The sequence below is a fragment of the Spea bombifrons genome, chromosome 5 (assembly GCF_027358695.1).
Source record: "Spea bombifrons isolate aSpeBom1 chromosome 5, aSpeBom1.2.pri, whole genome shotgun sequence".
NCBI lineage: Eukaryota > Metazoa > Chordata > Amphibia > Anura > Pelobatidae > Spea > Spea bombifrons.
Genome location: NC_071091.1, coordinates 17,945,788 through 17,963,165, shown reverse-complemented (window position 1 = coordinate 17,963,165; position 17,378 = coordinate 17,945,788). Strand labels below are relative to the sequence as shown.

Here is a 17,378-nt window from a genome sequence, read left to right as displayed (position 1 = left end):
ATAGCATTTAGAAAGCAGCAGACATCCCAAAAATGATGAATGTCGGAACATGTTTGTTGCAGTTCAATAACTGCGGTGGATCAACATTCCTACAAATCCATAAAGCAGTAGCTGCACTTCTGAAGCTGCTTTAACTGATTTGTGACCTAACGAAAGTAGAAACCATCTTCTAAATAGTCATGGCAAAAGGTTAACTTGAGATGATTTTCAACTTTTAATATCTTACAGTATTCTCAGTTTCTGCTCTCACGAAATTACATTGAAAGAAGCTGAGTTGCTAAACTTAATGGAAAATGGCCAACACAATGGGTTGTGAACCTAAAAGGAAAATGTTTAATTAATGGCTTATAACCCAACAAGTTATATTACAAACTTAACAAAATAAAATAGAATAGGAATCCAAATTAACCCCTTAATGACAAAGCCCGTACATGTACGGGCTCAAAATGCATTGTTTTCAATGGGTTTAGGGACTGCCCATTGTCCTTAAGGGGTTAACTTAGTACAACTAGGATGAAGTGAATGTTGTAGGTAACTTTCTTTCTAGTAGAATTTACATATAATGGTCCTAGTTGAGTCACTTTCATTGTTTCGCAATTTAGCATCATACGATTATTTTTAAGCCATGCTATTAGTATGAACAGTTTGTGATGTGACTCTTGGGTATCAAGTATATCATCGCCCTCGTCACCATAATCATGCCTTATCATTAGTGGCAGCTTTAAAGCGTTTTATACTCAGATCTGTTTAGGAACGGCAAAAAAAAATGATGTGTTTTTTTTTTATTCTGCTTAGACTTTGGCAAATGACGTCACATCGAGCAAATTACATCCAGTCATGGCCATCAGCGTGTCGCCTCCAGTGGAAATGTCATATTGAACTGTCACAGGAAAAAAAAAAAAAAGAAGCTAGTAGGATTCACAAAAGAAACGGGGAAACCTCCGAATACTCCAATAGAATATTGATAAGGAACACTGCTGGGAAAACTACGTCATATAGTTTCCCTGCTTCATATGTTAAATAGACTGTGTGCAGTAATTAGATTTAGGGACACGAAGCTGCCCTGGACCTGCCCATCTCCACTTATATATAGTGGAAAGCTCTCCAGAGTGTATTCAGAAAGGTACTGTACTGCGATACACAGGCGCTGAGCGTAACGTGCACAAGTCGGAGAACAGCTGCCTTTCCCACTGAAGTATAGTAAGTGTGCCGTGCATGTCATTCTGTGTTCTTTCTTGCAATAAAAGTAAAATATATAGGACGCTGTTGAAAAAGCTTTAAGGTAAAGATGCTATCCTTTTTAAACTTGTTTATACAGTTATCGTCGTCTACGTGAACTTCTGAATTGTGTTTTGTTGGAAGGGACTGACTTCTTTTTTCTCCTTTTTTTCTTTTTTTTTTTTTTGTTCCGTTCACAGATAAAGACTTTATGATATCTGGGCTGCTGGAAAGGTATCTCTGTTCTGATCCATCAGCTGTAAGTTCTGTTCTGGCACTTGGTCTCAGAAACAGTGCACGGTTATTTGCAGTGCGAAGCTATATCTGAGAAGACCGGGTACCATGAAAATCCTTGTAGCTTTTGCTGTAATTCTCCTGATTTCGGCGCAAGTGTTTGCAGCAGAAATAGGACTTAATGAAGACATTGACTGGCCCTACAGTGACCAAATACAGGTGAGGTTTTTTTATACAATATTTCTCATAGAAGCCCATAGACGATGATGTTAAAAGACTAGGAAAAAACTTTTATTATATCGATTTCTGCATTCTTTGTTTTTCTATTCTGTATTTTTCCAAGACAGCAAAATCTCCTATTGTAATGCGCTTGTGTTTTAAAAGCAAAGGCACAGCTGTTGCTGGCACAGACAAAGCAGCACAAGCTCACATATTATTCTTTCCGGCTATAAAATGGAACATCATTACCCTCCAGGTTTTTGGATAGGGTCATATCGATCTTAACCGTGTGCGTTGTGCTATCTTAAAACAGCTAAATTATCTTTTTTTTTTTTTGCATAAATAACTGAATTTAATTTTTCTTTGTACAAATGTATTAACCTGCAGATGCAGAGCTATTGTACTTTGAAACACCCCGTATTGTTCTGTTTAACAAAAGAAAATATCATATTTATATTCTCACTTTACATTTTTACGTAATCTCATACAAAGAGAGACTAAGTACATTTGGATGAAAACAGTAATTAAGAGGACCCTTTAGTCATTGTATAAATTATGAATGAATACATCATGGATCAGCTACGTGAGTTATTTTCTTAGTGTATATGTATATATATATATATATATATATATATATATATATATATATATATATATATATATATATATATAGATAGATATATATATAATACTGTGGAATAGGATGGAGCTATCAATAATTGATAATATTAATATTATTATAATAAAACATAAGTCTATAAGTAAAATACCCATTAAATAATTTTAGCAATGTATAGCAAAGAATCTATAGAGTCTAGAGAGAAATAAGGAACTGTTTTTTCAGTTTTGACAGCAATATAGCTTAAGAAGGAATTTTGCTGTAAGTGATCACTCAGACAAGGAACTGCTCTATTTGTTAAGTGCATTTGCAGGGTGAGCAATTACTCTAATCAGTTAAGCTGATAAGTCATCCATTTATTAATGAAGCATTAAGGATAAGTGAAAATTGCATGAATATGTTTACATTCGATCGGCTTATCTCACACTAAAGTTTTATTAGTTGAGAGCCTATATACTAGAGTGACAGAGAGATTTTTTTACTATTAGATTTTATGGAGTAATAAACCAGCAAATACAACCCCCCCGTCAAGCTCCACAACTTCAATCATTACAAGAAGGTATAGAAATTAGTATTCTTTTTCATATTTAGGTATTTTTTTAATAAACAATAGTGTATCTTAATAGTTTTTCGGAATCTTTTATGATTATATCGGTGCCTTTCGTTGGGGCAAGAAAGAAAAACATGTGAAGTTACCTAAGCGTTTGGGACCTCAGAGGTCTCCTCTTCATGCCATCTGAAGAACAGACCTCTGATGTTCTCAAAGCTTATGTAACTTTACATATTTTTATGTTTCGTCAAATAAAATGTATCAACCTTTAAAGAGTCCATTTTCACTTGGACACAATTGTCCATAGTCATTTTTTCTTATAGTATAATATTATTATTTTAATGCATTAGTACATAATGTTCAATATAGAATCAGACGGTGTCATACATACTGCTTTGCGGCATAAACCCATTCATGACTTAATTGAGCAGTAATTTCATTTGTATTATAGTTTAAGAATGCAGAATACTTAAAAATATAAAATATTTGCACATTGCTGGACCAAAATGATAATATATTATCATTAGTGTGCCATTCAGTAATGAGTACATTCACCTCAACCCAAATGGCTTAAGAAATCTAAATTGATATTGTGGTCTGGCTCCACACACACGTTTGTGCAGAAGCGGTGAATAAAATAAAATTCTACCACGGTGCTTTTCCTTAACTTCCGACATTTTGTATGACAATTACACAAAATCATTTAAGCAACACTAGGCGAAATATTAAAACATTGGAAATAACTTATTTATTAAAAATAACCCAGGCATTTATAAAATAACCTGTTACTTTTTTTAGTGATTTATACAATGGAAGGTTTATATCACCCGTTTGTAAGTTGTACTTTGTGGAAGCACTCAGTACTGTACCCCAATGTAACATTACCTGTAAAATGCAGTTGATACTTAGAATTCATATTCCAGATCAAACCTTTGGAGCATAATATGGATTATAAGGATAATAATGCATGCCATACAGATATACAGCTCATACGATTGTCGAGGGGATTTGAACAGGGCAGAGGCTGTAGAATAAATTGCTACGCCAGTAACATGTTCATTCTAGTAAAGAATTGGAAAAGCCTGGCTGTGTCCATAAATGAAATGCTATTCATCTAAGGGTCTTGCAAGATTCTGAGTAGATGCCGCATTATGGTTCATTTTTGAATATTGGTTGACCCACGAGTCTATAATATATGATCTGTAGGTCAGCGTCAAGTACTGGAGCAAGAAGCAATGTGTTTTTTACTCAGCTATTGCAATGGCTGATACTATGCTCAACAGGTTTGGTTGACTTTTAAAAGAAACTTTACGTGACTAGGAGAAGAGCTATATGAGTTAAGTATCAGAAATACATTGGTAGCGTGTAGGTTTCTTCTTGATTGATGGAAGTGAGGTTTGAAAAATCACCGTTTTTCTTTTTTTAATTCCAACCCATAAATCATGCCTAAAAATGACTGCGTATTAGGATCTGGTTGAGGACCAAGCCTTCGATACAGCCTACTATAGAGCCAAATATTAATCTTTAAAATAAGGTATATTTTATTCTCATATTAGCATATTTCACCATGACTTCTTTAGAAGAAGCCATAAATTTTCACTTAATGTACATTTGGATTTGCTATTCATTCATGTGTCATTAAAAGTCTTAGTTCAGTACTAAAATTCCCAGAAACAGTGCTATTTACACTCTAAGTTTGGTTTTTCTAATATCTAATGTTAAAAAATTATAACTTTTATTCTAAATATGATATTTTATTTTGTATAAAACATTATTCCTTATGTCTCATTCGGAACACAGCATTTATTAAGAGATTACGTGCTATATTCTATAAGCATGACTTATGTATGAATTGCTATATTCTAGTAAGCATGACTTATGTATGAATTGCTTTACACGCTTCTGAAATGTAATTCCCAGCACAATATTCTAAAACGTCCGATATAAAGATATCTAATGATGGAGTATATATATATAAATATTTACTAAAAAAAATCCTAGGGTGTAGCTAATGGACCGGATCCTGCATTCATTTCATGATTACCATCTTTGTATTCTGTTTTTTTTTCTTAAAAACCCATAATTTCCATTCATTGCCTGATTGATGGACCTGGACATAAAATATTTCCTCTATATGTGGCCTAACTCATCTGGGTTCATATATCCAGTTTATAATGCATACTATTTTTATTTTAATACAGCGTTTTTGAATATTTGATCGGGCTGAATGGTCTATATGTATACAGCAGACATCATGATCATCGGAGCCGTACAGAAAATGTATTCCTAACTTGAGGATTATGTTTTAAATATGTCACTTGGAGAATCATCTGTATTACCAAAACCTTTAACATTTCAACAACATGATTACTTTATAGAAAGCTGTACGTTTCGATACATTATTTTTTTTAACGTTATCACCTTATTGCAAATATGGTTAAGTAAGTTCCAATTACCCAGACTACATATAACACTATAATATTGCATTTAGCAAGGCTCTACAGATACATAACAATTAAAAATGGCCTCCTTTCTTGATGAATTTTGCATGTGTTAATGAAGCCATATCACTCTGAAGAAGGTGTTATGTGTTAAGTGACATTTCACATTGAGCACAAGAGACATTCAGCATCAGAAGCTAAACACTGCCCACATGTCCACTGGACATATTTTAACTACTTTAAATAATCAATAAGGTTCAATTATGTCCATCCATCTCAAATGCGTTGGTTTATTTCCAAGGAAAATGTTCCTGCTGGAGAGTGAAATACTGCCTTGTACTCACAAAGTCACCTTGGGGGGAGCTCTCCAATTATCTTAAGTGTACTTCAATTCAAACATTGTCATTGACATAACTATTTATCAGCGCTCAAATACAGCAGGCTGGGTTATTGATAAATTGACTTGACAAGCTACGGGTAATTTCGACACTAAGTCACTTAAGGCTCCTAATATGTATGTAGATTTAACTCAATTTAATTTTGTAACATTTTAACTGTTTCTATATACAATTTCTATATCCTGCATGTAGGTATATATATATATATATTTAAGAATGTATGTTTGTATGTATATATGTGTATATATGTGTATATAGATATATATATATATACATATGTATAATATATATATATATATATATATATATATATTCTTATTTATATAACAATGTAGTAAACCTGTCTCTTTAATTTGCATGTAATAGCATTACATTAATTACTATCCATTTGTTTGACCTGTTGTGTTTAGTTTGTATGCATGAAGGAATTATTACCTTCTGGACTCTTTTCATTTCTGGATTTAATTTTAATCAATGTTACTCCGAGTCAGTGAAGTGTGCTTTTTTGAGCATCGGGATTCCTTCCCGACAAAGAACAAAAATTTCTCCACTGTACAGGATAGTTTCATAGTCAGAGGCTGTAAAAGAAATGTGACGCAGTATATTTGTTCCCCCAGTTACAGACAGTTTGTGCACATTATATTACTAGTTTACAGTAATGGCGGTTTCAGAAGTATTTCACAAATGGACTACATTAAAGAGGACGCTGATTACTGACTACTTCCTATGGGATATCTAAAAGGGTCCTTTCCTTTAATGGGTCTTTAAATCATATCATACATAATCTAGAAAGGACCGTATAGATTTTGCACATGTATACCCATCTGTAGAAAGTATTAAAAACATGATTTAAGTGCAAATAATATCTTAACAAACATATTTCTAGAAATAGAATGAACGTATAATTTCATTATACTGACAAAACCAGCACAAACTAGTCAAATATTGGAAATGCTATATCTATATATATATATATATATATATATATATATATATATATATATATATATATATCGGAACAGCAAAAAATGATTTAGAAAAGGATGAAAAAATTTAGAGGAATCCAAGTGTGGCCTTTGGTAGATTTCTAGACTTCTCAGTAGTAAAGTCGCCAATGGTAGTTCTTTTAACTTCTCTAGTACTAAAGGGAGTTAATAGTGGTTGCTTCATTTAAAATACTTACATATCTTAAATGGCAACTAAAAGGTGAACTATTAAACCAGGTCAATACATCTTTAAAATAACACATTGAAGGTATTATAAGTTTGATTAAACAGTCCAGAAATCCATGAATTGCGCTTCTAAGATCAATAGGTAGTCATGTGTGATGTGTGGCCTTGTTTGTTTTGGCACATTTCTAGTCAGTAAATTGCTACATTTCCCAAGAGGAAAATTAGGCGGGGGTAGGTGGCTATCGTGTTTAAATCATGAGCTGCCCAAATCCATCCCTGCCATACCCCATTTTGTTTTTTTTCTGCTCATCAATAATTCTACGTATAACATGAAGGACCACCTCAGCGGTGTTCATGAAACACTTCCTTAACTAGTGATCTAAGGAGGTTATGTAAGCCAGTTTTAGAAATGTTTACATTGTCTTAAAATAATTGAAAGTATATTTATTTATGTTTGTCATTTTAATCATGTAATAGTATGATTATTACATTATGTGACTACATTGATACAGATTGTATAACGTTGGAAGCCATGTTTCCTTAAGATACAGGTGGCAACAGTGGATTTTCTCCCTACTGCTGATTCAAAGTTTTTCAAAAGCACTGTAAAAAATGTTCTTCCAACCTTATTTACATCACGTAATCATTTAGCGATGACATTTTTTGGTACTTCTGGCTCACACATTGGGAATAATATATCTTTGGTATGAAGCCTTTGGAGCCATTTAATGATTGATGTAGAGGAGATTTTCTGTTGGTGATGGAATTAACCATGTTGAACGAAATATAAATAATATGTTATTTAGGCAGAAATGAATTTAAGATGATTTAAATGATAAATGTGATGCTGATGAAGGACAAGAAAACTTTCTTGACAAAATGGAGGGCTTATATTGGGACGGCCTAAGTAAGGCATGCTTTACGGGATACTTGGTAGCTCAAATTTGTTCATATTTCTTTCAGTATCACAATCTGCCTGTCTTAATATAATTCATCAGCTACATTGAGAATGGTTGGTCTGTTTTTAACTGTTTAGAATACAGTACAGGCCCAGTTTCAGGTATATGTCATGCACTTTCTTGTAATGGAGTCAAGACTTTACAGTCCTGTGAAATTACAAGATAAAAATAGGTAGATGGAGGGGTAAGTGAGTTTATGATGAATTGACAGGAAAGTGAAAGAACTTAGGTAAACTTTGTTTTATTTGCAAGAATATATATAGATGAGGAAAGAACTGGGAGTGTAGACCAGACTTATTTATAGGCCTGACCAAGAGCAGAGCCCCCAGCACTACATCTTCCCCTCACTGGGTGTCCTCTCAGTGCAGATCACTGCAACACGTCATTCTGTCTTAGAAGATGAAAGGAACGCCATGAATGTCTGTGCTGGCTAAGCGCAGAGCTCCATGGTCTAAAAATACTGGTCCGTTGACCAATCAATCTGCTCCTTGTAAAGGGGCACGCCTCATCCTGGACCTGCTAAAAGGTCTAATAGGCCAAGGCCAGAATACGCCCTTGTGAAGCGATCATATCTGAATAAGACCACATTTTTTAATGATAACAGTGTAGAGTTGGCAATAACGGTGACATGATTATGATGTGGTCATGACAGACATAAAAGCAGCTCCAACTTTCTGAAATAATGATTTATATTAAAAAACACAGCAAATAAACTCACACATTTGTACCGCTTCACCATTTTAGGAAGAACTACAGGGACCAGTGTTTGAAAGTCTCCTTCAGAGAATCGCAAGGAAACCAAGACCTGATCAGTTCTATGGTCTAATGGGAAAACGGAACAATGGTAAGAATGTAAAAAAAAAATTGTATGCTGTTAATTCTGTTATTCTTCATCAATGTCAAATTAATGGGCTGAGAAAAGAGGGCAGTAGAAGCAGAACTTGCGGCAACAGTATATGTATAATGTGCTATCTGTAATTAACATTCATGTAACTTATCCGGTTACATTGTGCTTGTTGCATCATTACATTCTCCACCACTATGTGGCAAAGAATGTGAATTTCTGGTAACTTTAAAAGCCACTGTTACCCTATAGTAACTTAGTCCTTTATATTCAAACCCTTTTGTGTGTTGCTGTGCTGTTGACCTAGATATAGGAAAAACAACCAACTTAAATATGAATGTAAAAAATCATTCAATGCTCCAAGATATTGGTTGTATTCCTCTTTGAATCAACCACAGAACCACGTGTAAGTATATTCACAATAGACACACTTTTCTATAAAGTTATAATAACCACTGTTAGCATAAGCAAAATCATCATTCCCATCTTTTCTCCAAAGTTAAATATGTTCATTGTTTTTTTGTTTTTTTTTAACTTTTTCGGCCATATTGGGAATGTTTCTATTTAAATAATGTTTTTTGAGAAATTATGCACTACAGTTGTTTTTATCATTGCTTGTAATCATTTTCATTTAGGCATTTTGTTTATTGAGCACTAGTATCTGTGTTATAGGTGATCCATAATCTGCTTTCATTCATGCAAACACAACAGTTCAATATGTTATTGATGCAGTTAAAGGAGATTAAAATATTTTTTTTTCTCTTCCAGGATTTGGTCAAATATCCCGTAAAAGTAAGTGTACCCCTTATTTTGGCATGTCTATCATAATGGGACATTTCAATGATTAATCTAAAGGATTGCAGAACATTGTGTATTCCAAATTTTAAGAGGTTTGGGTGTTAATATTTTTTCCTTCTCAAGAATGAAAAAACTAATCTACCTTTCCTGATCATACTCATTTATGATTCTTTTCCATGAACTCATTTATGATTCTTTTCCATGATTCTTTTCCATGAAACCAAGCGTTTTATGTTGAGCGTGTTTATTTGGTCCAATCACAGGTAAATTTATCAGCAAAAGGAAGTAGGACATCATCTCCTACTTCCTTTTGCTGATAAATGTACCTGTGATTGGACTGCTTTGTTGCACTGATCTGAGATGAAATCCTTGGGGGTACAGATACCTGATGAAATTAAATAGGCGTATAAATAAGGAAACTTTTAGCAACACTTGATTTGTTTTCTAATGTCCATTACCAATCAATAGAATCAGCATGCATTTTACGTAGAAAGTAATCTTTAATAGGTAGTTTATTTTTCCTTTCTTTTTCTAGGATTTGGTCAAATATCTCGCAAACGTAAGTTGGAGAATATATACATTAATAACAAAGCAGAAGTGGTCAGCTGTGATACTTTTTAAGTGCAGGGAAAATGCAATATAATTCTGGACGTTAGATACTTTAAAAGCAGATCAGACAAGATTAATAAATTATTAATATCACTTATAACTGCAACAACTTAATCAAGTTGCTTAAATGTCACACAGCACCATCTGACTTTGATGGTGTGTTGGTGCCATATAGGGCTAGTATATTTTCTGCAAGGCAAAAAAAATGGTTATGGATGCTTATTTTTGCCATCGGCTGTTTTTGCATATGTATAACTTGATGGCCATACTCATACACAAGTGAGTTTTTGAACAGGGTGTAAAATGGCATCTACATGGACCCTAGGGTTAGACAAGAGCCCCATTTTGAACCTCTGTGTACTTTGCTACCTACCATGCTCTGGACACCAATGTAGGAGGTAAAGTGTGAAGTGAGTCAAGGCAGGGTTGAAAGACAGGAGGTCTACCAGAACCCTGATAGGCTAAATGTACAGCTTCGATCAATTAGAAGAACAGATTGCAACTTCAACGGAACGCTCAGCGGTTACTGTAAAAATTGCGATAAATGTCCACTTCTGTGTAGAGATGTGGCATGGAGGTCTGTTGGAGTCAACCGCTCCATGTGGCTCAGCATTCAGAGAGGAAGGAGACGGACATTGCATTGTTAGGAAGCTTTAATAACAAATCCCAGGGTACCTTTAATGGGAGTCAATATGGCGTGCACTTAGTCATAGACAATGTTCAAATATTTCATACAAAGTAAATGTAAAAAATGCATACTGCCATATTGGTCCAAGAGAAGATGGTGAAAAAACTGGTGATACCTGTTACGGGGTTAACAAATAAAAATATGTAGACTAACATAAGCTTTCGAGAGCTCAGAAGTCTCTTTTATATTTGTAAATTCAATGAACCACATAAAACATTAACATCTGCCTTTTGCTTTTGCATTCATTACACAAAACAAAATTCCTGAGGTTATTTTAAAACCATTGCTGAGAACCTCTGATCTGGAACAGCTATTTTATAACACGAATATTATAGCAGTCTTGATAAAAAGACTAAAACATATATGAAGCAGAAAACATCGCCACTTAAGGCAATATTTAATAATAAATGGAATTCATAAACATGTAAATGATAGTTTCCATTCAAGTAAGATGTTTTTTTCACAGGTTTGTTCCAATAATGGATATGTGCATCAAAATTCATTGCAATGTGCTGCCTTTTAATGAACTTCTGGTTGGCACTTAATAGCTTCTTAATGTGTATATTACTTGATATTGCTTCTAGGATACAGGTTGTTATACAGGTCACACAAATCTGCATTTATTCTCATCCTTATACAGGGTTGATATAGGGCAGATCTCGCGTCCCCTGATTACTTATCTGATGACCCCCCTCCTTTACTCCAGCAGAGCAGCCCAGAACAGGGCACAGGGGTTACAGAGTTGCTGGGTGGCTTGTTATCCGGGCCCAGTAACCTGTTATAATTGGTTTATAAGATACTGTATATATACATATAAATCCCTTTCTATTGTTTTATTGTTTCTGCTATGGAGCATTCTTTAACAATACTTGTATGAGTGCTTTAGTTATATTCTTTCTTTATGAGTAGTAAAAAGTGCCCATGCCTAGGCGACAGGCAATGATACGTCTATCTGAGCAATAAGGGCCGACCCTAGATTTTCTACCGGCTACATTTGCAGCACCTCCATCATACATACACTTGCTTACTAACATAGGAAAAAGCCTCTAAGTAGGTGTTTTGCTTATATCATAACGCTGGCACTGCATGCAGTTTAGACATACAAGCCCACGCTTCCATACGTAGCAGTAAGTCGGATAATTCCCGTATGCCGATACATGTTGACATTAGATATTCGAGTGCAGAAAGAGTTTTTCTATCTCAGATGGTCTCAGGTAGAAGCTCGCATAACTCCAACTGACAAAGTTACACATTATGTATGCCTCAGGCTTCACAATAAAGCTGTTTTCGGTTTTATTTACTTATCAATTTACTAGGATTGAAAGCTAATCAATAAAATCAGACATAAATAATCTGTTCTGGTGATATTTGAATCAATTAATGTCTAAGAACTCCATCCATCAAATGTATATTTTTTCAGGGTATAAATCAGATTCCTTTTTTGGACTTATGGGCAAAAGATCTTTATACTCTGGTATGTATCCCTTTTGTCTATGACTGATAGGAATCACGCATATAATGTTCAATACAGTAATGATTTTGGAAAGATCATGAATTATACACATCCATTAATTATTCAATAATGATTGTAATAGGTTTTTTCCACCCCATTCACTTTAGTTCTATGTGATGCAATGTTTGAGCTGTTTGTTTCTGTATATGTTTAAACATTATTCTTCCCTTCTATATAGTTTAATTGGCAATATTCTCTAATTAATTCCCCCCGGAGACGTATTTTCTTTCTTTTTTCTTGTACTTTTGTAATATCTATGAAGGCACATTGATTGCTGCAGGACATTGATGATGGGTTGGTAAATAAGACATGGTTAAAATGTTGGTTGTTCAATGAAACAGCTCAGAGTTGTTGAGCAACAATTAAATATGTTGACTATTAAAGTATAGTATAGTATAGTATAGACTATTAACGAAGTCCATTTACAAGAAGAATTATATATTAATCACCAACATTCAAGTGCATGAGGTATAACCATTATTGTACTTGATTTTAATGGGACTTGTAGAACGTTTTTTTCTATAGGAAGGACCTTTTAGGGATGCTAGTCCCTAGGCTCACACCCGCATACTATTCTTTAAGCATGTAAAATGTTGCCTTATTCATAATTGTCCCAGGAATGCTTAATTGTCACATGACACGAACGCAGGCACTGTTACGTCATTAGCCATAACTGAAGAAAGAAAATAAAAGATCTTCTGAAAAGTAGCCATATTGTATTTATGTGATTAAACATTCACAAAGAAGGATACAAAGGCAGATTTATGACAAGAGCTAGGCAGAGTTCAAAATAAATTACAATACATACCCCAAGCAGTCTACATTTGGGGTTTTAAGTGGGTACTCAGACACAAAATAATTTCCATTATTTATAGCTACACATTTAGTGTTTTTTTCCCCAGTGGACTGGAATCAGTGCAGAGATACATCTATCATTGAATAGTAACCCTGCCATAGACTGCAATGGGAAAGAAATTGAAAAAAATAAGTAAAAGTTAAATAATCTGTTAATCTGCCCCACGTGTGATGACGTACTTAAAAACATTTCTATAAATATTTCCTATTAACTCAATTCCTAGGGATGTGTAAAACTCTCTGATACATTCTCATCATTAGAAAATGGATAAGGAAAGGTGAACATTACAAATCTAGATAAAATGTAGGTGTCGAATTATTCTTTGAGGAAGGCATTTATCACGAACGATCAATGTAAGATAGCAGAAGAAGTGCAGTGTTGGCAGAAAAAAATGGCATAGATATCTGTCTTTTGGGATTTTCCCAGTCCAGAAAAACTGTATCATTTTTGAAAATGCATTTTAAAGAATTTCATGGACCCCAGAAGCCAATTAAAAGTTGTCATGTAGAATAATATTTGTCTTTTACTGTTGTTGTATGCTTTTCCATGACTATTTTTTTGCATACAATGTAGTCTTTTCACTCACTTCACTGACCTTCAAATAAGTAAACCAAGTCTTTGCACATCAGCTTCCTAATATTAGGTAATATAATAGCCAATGTTTAAACTTGATACGCGCAGGAAGCAAGCTCTATCCATGATGTCACTTCCTGGAAACTAACAAAAGTATACTGGCAGCGCAGCACACTATGTTTATAATGAAAAAAACGCCTAAATGTATATTTTCATTGCAATCACTTTATTTCTGGTGATTGTATTACAAATAAATTTAAATAAGCGGTGCCTTCGAGTGTTAATTAGGGTTGCTTTGTGTAGCAAGTTTTTTTTTTATTATTCCATACCATACTATTGCTGCTTTTGTGTCACATATGAAATAAAATGTAATTTTTTTCTGTGATACTGCTTCCGGTAAAATGCAGAGAAAAGTTCAAGATTCTGAAAAATGAGGGTAATTATTACAGAAACCGCCTTAAGCCAGGCTGATAATTCTAAATGCTAAATTGGCAAGTTTCCTTTTAAAGGCAACTGAGCCACTTTTATTTCTTGGCAAACCTTGTTATTAAGTCACATATTTGAGCAATTGTGTAAATCAACAGAAATGTATACAGGATCAAGCCATATGTTAATGAATTAAGTATTCAATTGTATTTATGTAGCCGTTGTTTCTGTTGAAGTTAATATAACGATATGCAAAATAATTTGGCCCCCAGAATGCATAATTAGGTCTATTAGTTGGACGTTTTCAATTCACTGCACTTATGTCCTTTGGACCTAAAGGCCTAGGGGGATATAAAGTCAGTTATATAACAAGATCAATGTCTGGATTCCTAGTTGAATAATCATATATCTATTGAAAAACAATATAGTTAGTGCTGGCTGGGTGGGCGACATAAATGGAAGCTGGGAGTGACGAGCTGGAAAAGGGAGTTCAGGCCCTCTTCTTGTCACAACCATCATGTTAATCCTCCAAGGTGCTTCCATGTCAACCCTACCACTTCAGGATCTTCCCATTTTTATAAAGAAAAGTTATTTATAATTTCTCATGGAGGCTATGATTAACAAAGCACACCCACCTTCCCCTGGGCCTGGAGCTACTCTGGAGCCTATGCTCCATATAGCTGCCCTAGGTATAGACCCTGTAGACCCATTTGTAGACCCAGATGTGCAAGTATAGAGATTGAGTTAATTTTGCTTTAAACAACTGGTATCCTTCATAGGGAACAGCATGGGATGACGAGTGGCACCAAACACAAAATGTAAAAAATGTTTAAAAACTAATCAAAAAATCATCTAGTTTTGAATACATATTGGATAAGGGACACATTATGACTGCTCCCAAGCTCAATGTATAGGGCAGCCTTTTTACTGATATGTTAGTTTTTTGTATTTCGTTATATATATCCATAGTGGGATGGTCTCCCATATTAAGGTGTTTTCCTCTTTTGATTTTATAATTGAGGAAAAACTATTGAATTAAGTATGTAACCATTTAATCCTTTTCCCAGGCCATGCTCCTGCCTTTCACTGTATAGCATTTTCATTATGATGAATGTGCATTGGTCATTCATAATGCTTTCCCTTTAATAGTTCACCAGACACATGCATGTCTATACTTTGTATGTTTTAATTGTTCTAATCATTCTCCCCTTCATTGTTGCTGTTCTACTGATTTGTTTTTCATTACAAACATCCCCATGCTTTGATTTATTGTTTTAATTGGGTCTATTTGAATTTGCTATTGCACACTGGGAAAATGTTTTGTTAGTGTGGGGAGTAATGATTAAGATTATTAGTACCTATTGTATCCAGCTGCTTTTCAGCTTTTTTGTTAAATCCTTCATTCATTCGTGATTTGGAGCTAAGTGCTCTTGGCTTGGTTCCCCTCCCTTTTGGGGGGGAGGGCAGTTCTTTTTTTCCTGCTTTATTTTTAATTAAACTGTAAATACATTGAAAGAATGCATATGAAACCATATTTTACCATAACAAAAATTCTCATAAAGTCTTTTTACCCACCAAATCCCCAAACTCATTTTGTTCTTTTATCAATCAAGGTCATATAAAAATTTGAAATTATTAACACACAGTGCTTAAACAAAAAAACCTAAAATGTACTTATTGGATATACTGTACATACATGTAAAATGTGAAATGTGAGAATTTTTGTTTCCCATAAAGTTCTGCTTCTACTATAAACAAAAAACAAAATATTAGAGACAATGTAATTGATTTTCTTGATATATGAATTTAGAAATAGATAGAACTAGCAGATATACAGATGGTTGGGCGCAGGTACATATAATGGCTGCTGCGGTCATTTGGGAAGTATATTATTATTTTTCACTTTTTTTCACTTTTTTTCACCATTCATATTTAATTCATGTACACGTGATATAGCATATTATCTTTATTCTATAGATAGAACTAGAACCTATAAAATCAGACATTTCAGATTGGCTTTTTAATGATCAATTAGCCTTTTAAACTTAAACTTAGGTTAGCGAACACAATGTGCCATTGGAACACAGGAGTGATGGCAAACTTTTCTTGCCCACTTTCTATATTATACATATATATTTTTTATACAAGTCAAACACAATTTTGTCTTATAGAGGACTGTTTTTAGTGCCCTGTGACCACTAGTGGTTTGCACTGCAGACCTCAGTTGAGTACTACTGCTATACATTATCAATAATTACAATACAATGTATTGGTACTGTCTGTATATTATCTATCTATCTATCTATCTATCTATCTATCTATCTATCATCTATCTATCTATCTATCTATCTATCTATCTATCTATCATCTATCTATCTCTGATACATGTCTGATGACACATTCCTGTATTTTTTGAGTTTGTAAATTTGTCAATTCTGTATTTCCATTTATTGAAAATGTAAAACTTATTTTTATAGGATCATCAGAAAGGAACACATTACAGAATTATGAAAGAAGACGCTAAAGAGAAATCCCCTTATGCTGTTTGTTAACTTCAGTCATTGACACAAAAAAAACAAAGTGTAATATACGGTACCCAGTGTAAAAGGAATACTTATTTATTTTAAGATTGATTGTTTAGCTTGTATATTCAATAAATTTATTATTTTTTAATAGTGTAGCAATGATACCTATTATCTAAATGTGCTGTGATCCTCCAGTTTTGATTCTTGAAGATCTACTTCAAGGTGCAAATTCAGCTAGGCGCTTCTGTGACGATGCTGAAAAGGCTCCTTTTGCCCATTATGAAATTATAATGTATTGTACCATTTCCATATCTACAGCAGTGAACAGCCAATGTCCGGTTCAGTGAGTTATGTTTCCTTGTTAGAAAAAAAATCTTGTAACGTTGTCTTCAAAAATAAATTCGTATCATTGCAGCATGTTTTTTTTTTTCATATGTGAATCCAAAGTCTTCATTTCACAGTCTACATTTTTTTTTCTGATAGTGGCACTTTGAATAAAAAAAAAAACCTAAGATTTTGCAACATTTCTCTGTGTACGTGGTGTGTTCATTTTAAGGTGAAAAAGCGATTATATATCCTTTCAAACGGGACTGGCTAGATTTTCTCAATGTTACGAGACACATGCAGTCTAAATAACTAATATCACTTAATATGTAATGTAATAAACTTGTAAGGTAGAACCAGGGCCGAGATGAGGTACAACTCACTTTTATTGAAGTAACTGACAATAAGCCTG

General features: G+C 33.9%; 1 protein-coding gene across 3 annotated transcripts; it reads left to right on the top strand.

Annotated features, from left to right (window-relative positions):
• The first annotated feature begins 1,044 nt into the window (after positions 1-1,044).
• LOC128496589 (tachykinin-like peptide) lies at positions 1,045-17,166 on the top strand. Of its 3 annotated transcripts, XM_053466281.1 has the most exons (7): positions 1,045-1,200; positions 1,419-1,671; positions 8,555-8,654; positions 9,423-9,446; positions 9,988-10,011; positions 12,170-12,223; positions 16,595-17,166. In XM_053466281.1, the coding sequence occupies exons 2-7, from the start codon at positions 1,561-1,563 to the stop codon at positions 16,639-16,641; spliced, it is 360 nt and encodes a 119-aa protein (XP_053322256.1). In that variant the 5' UTR covers positions 1,045-1,200; positions 1,419-1,560; the 3' UTR covers positions 16,642-17,166. The 3 variants fall into 3 exon arrangements, with proteins under 3 accessions (XP_053322256.1, XP_053322257.1, XP_053322259.1); XM_053466282.1 differs by lacking the exon at positions 9,988-10,011; XM_053466284.1 differs by lacking the exons at positions 9,988-10,011; positions 12,170-12,223 and having other exon boundaries at positions 1,046-1,200.
• The last annotated feature ends 212 nt before the right edge of the window (positions 17,167-17,378 follow it).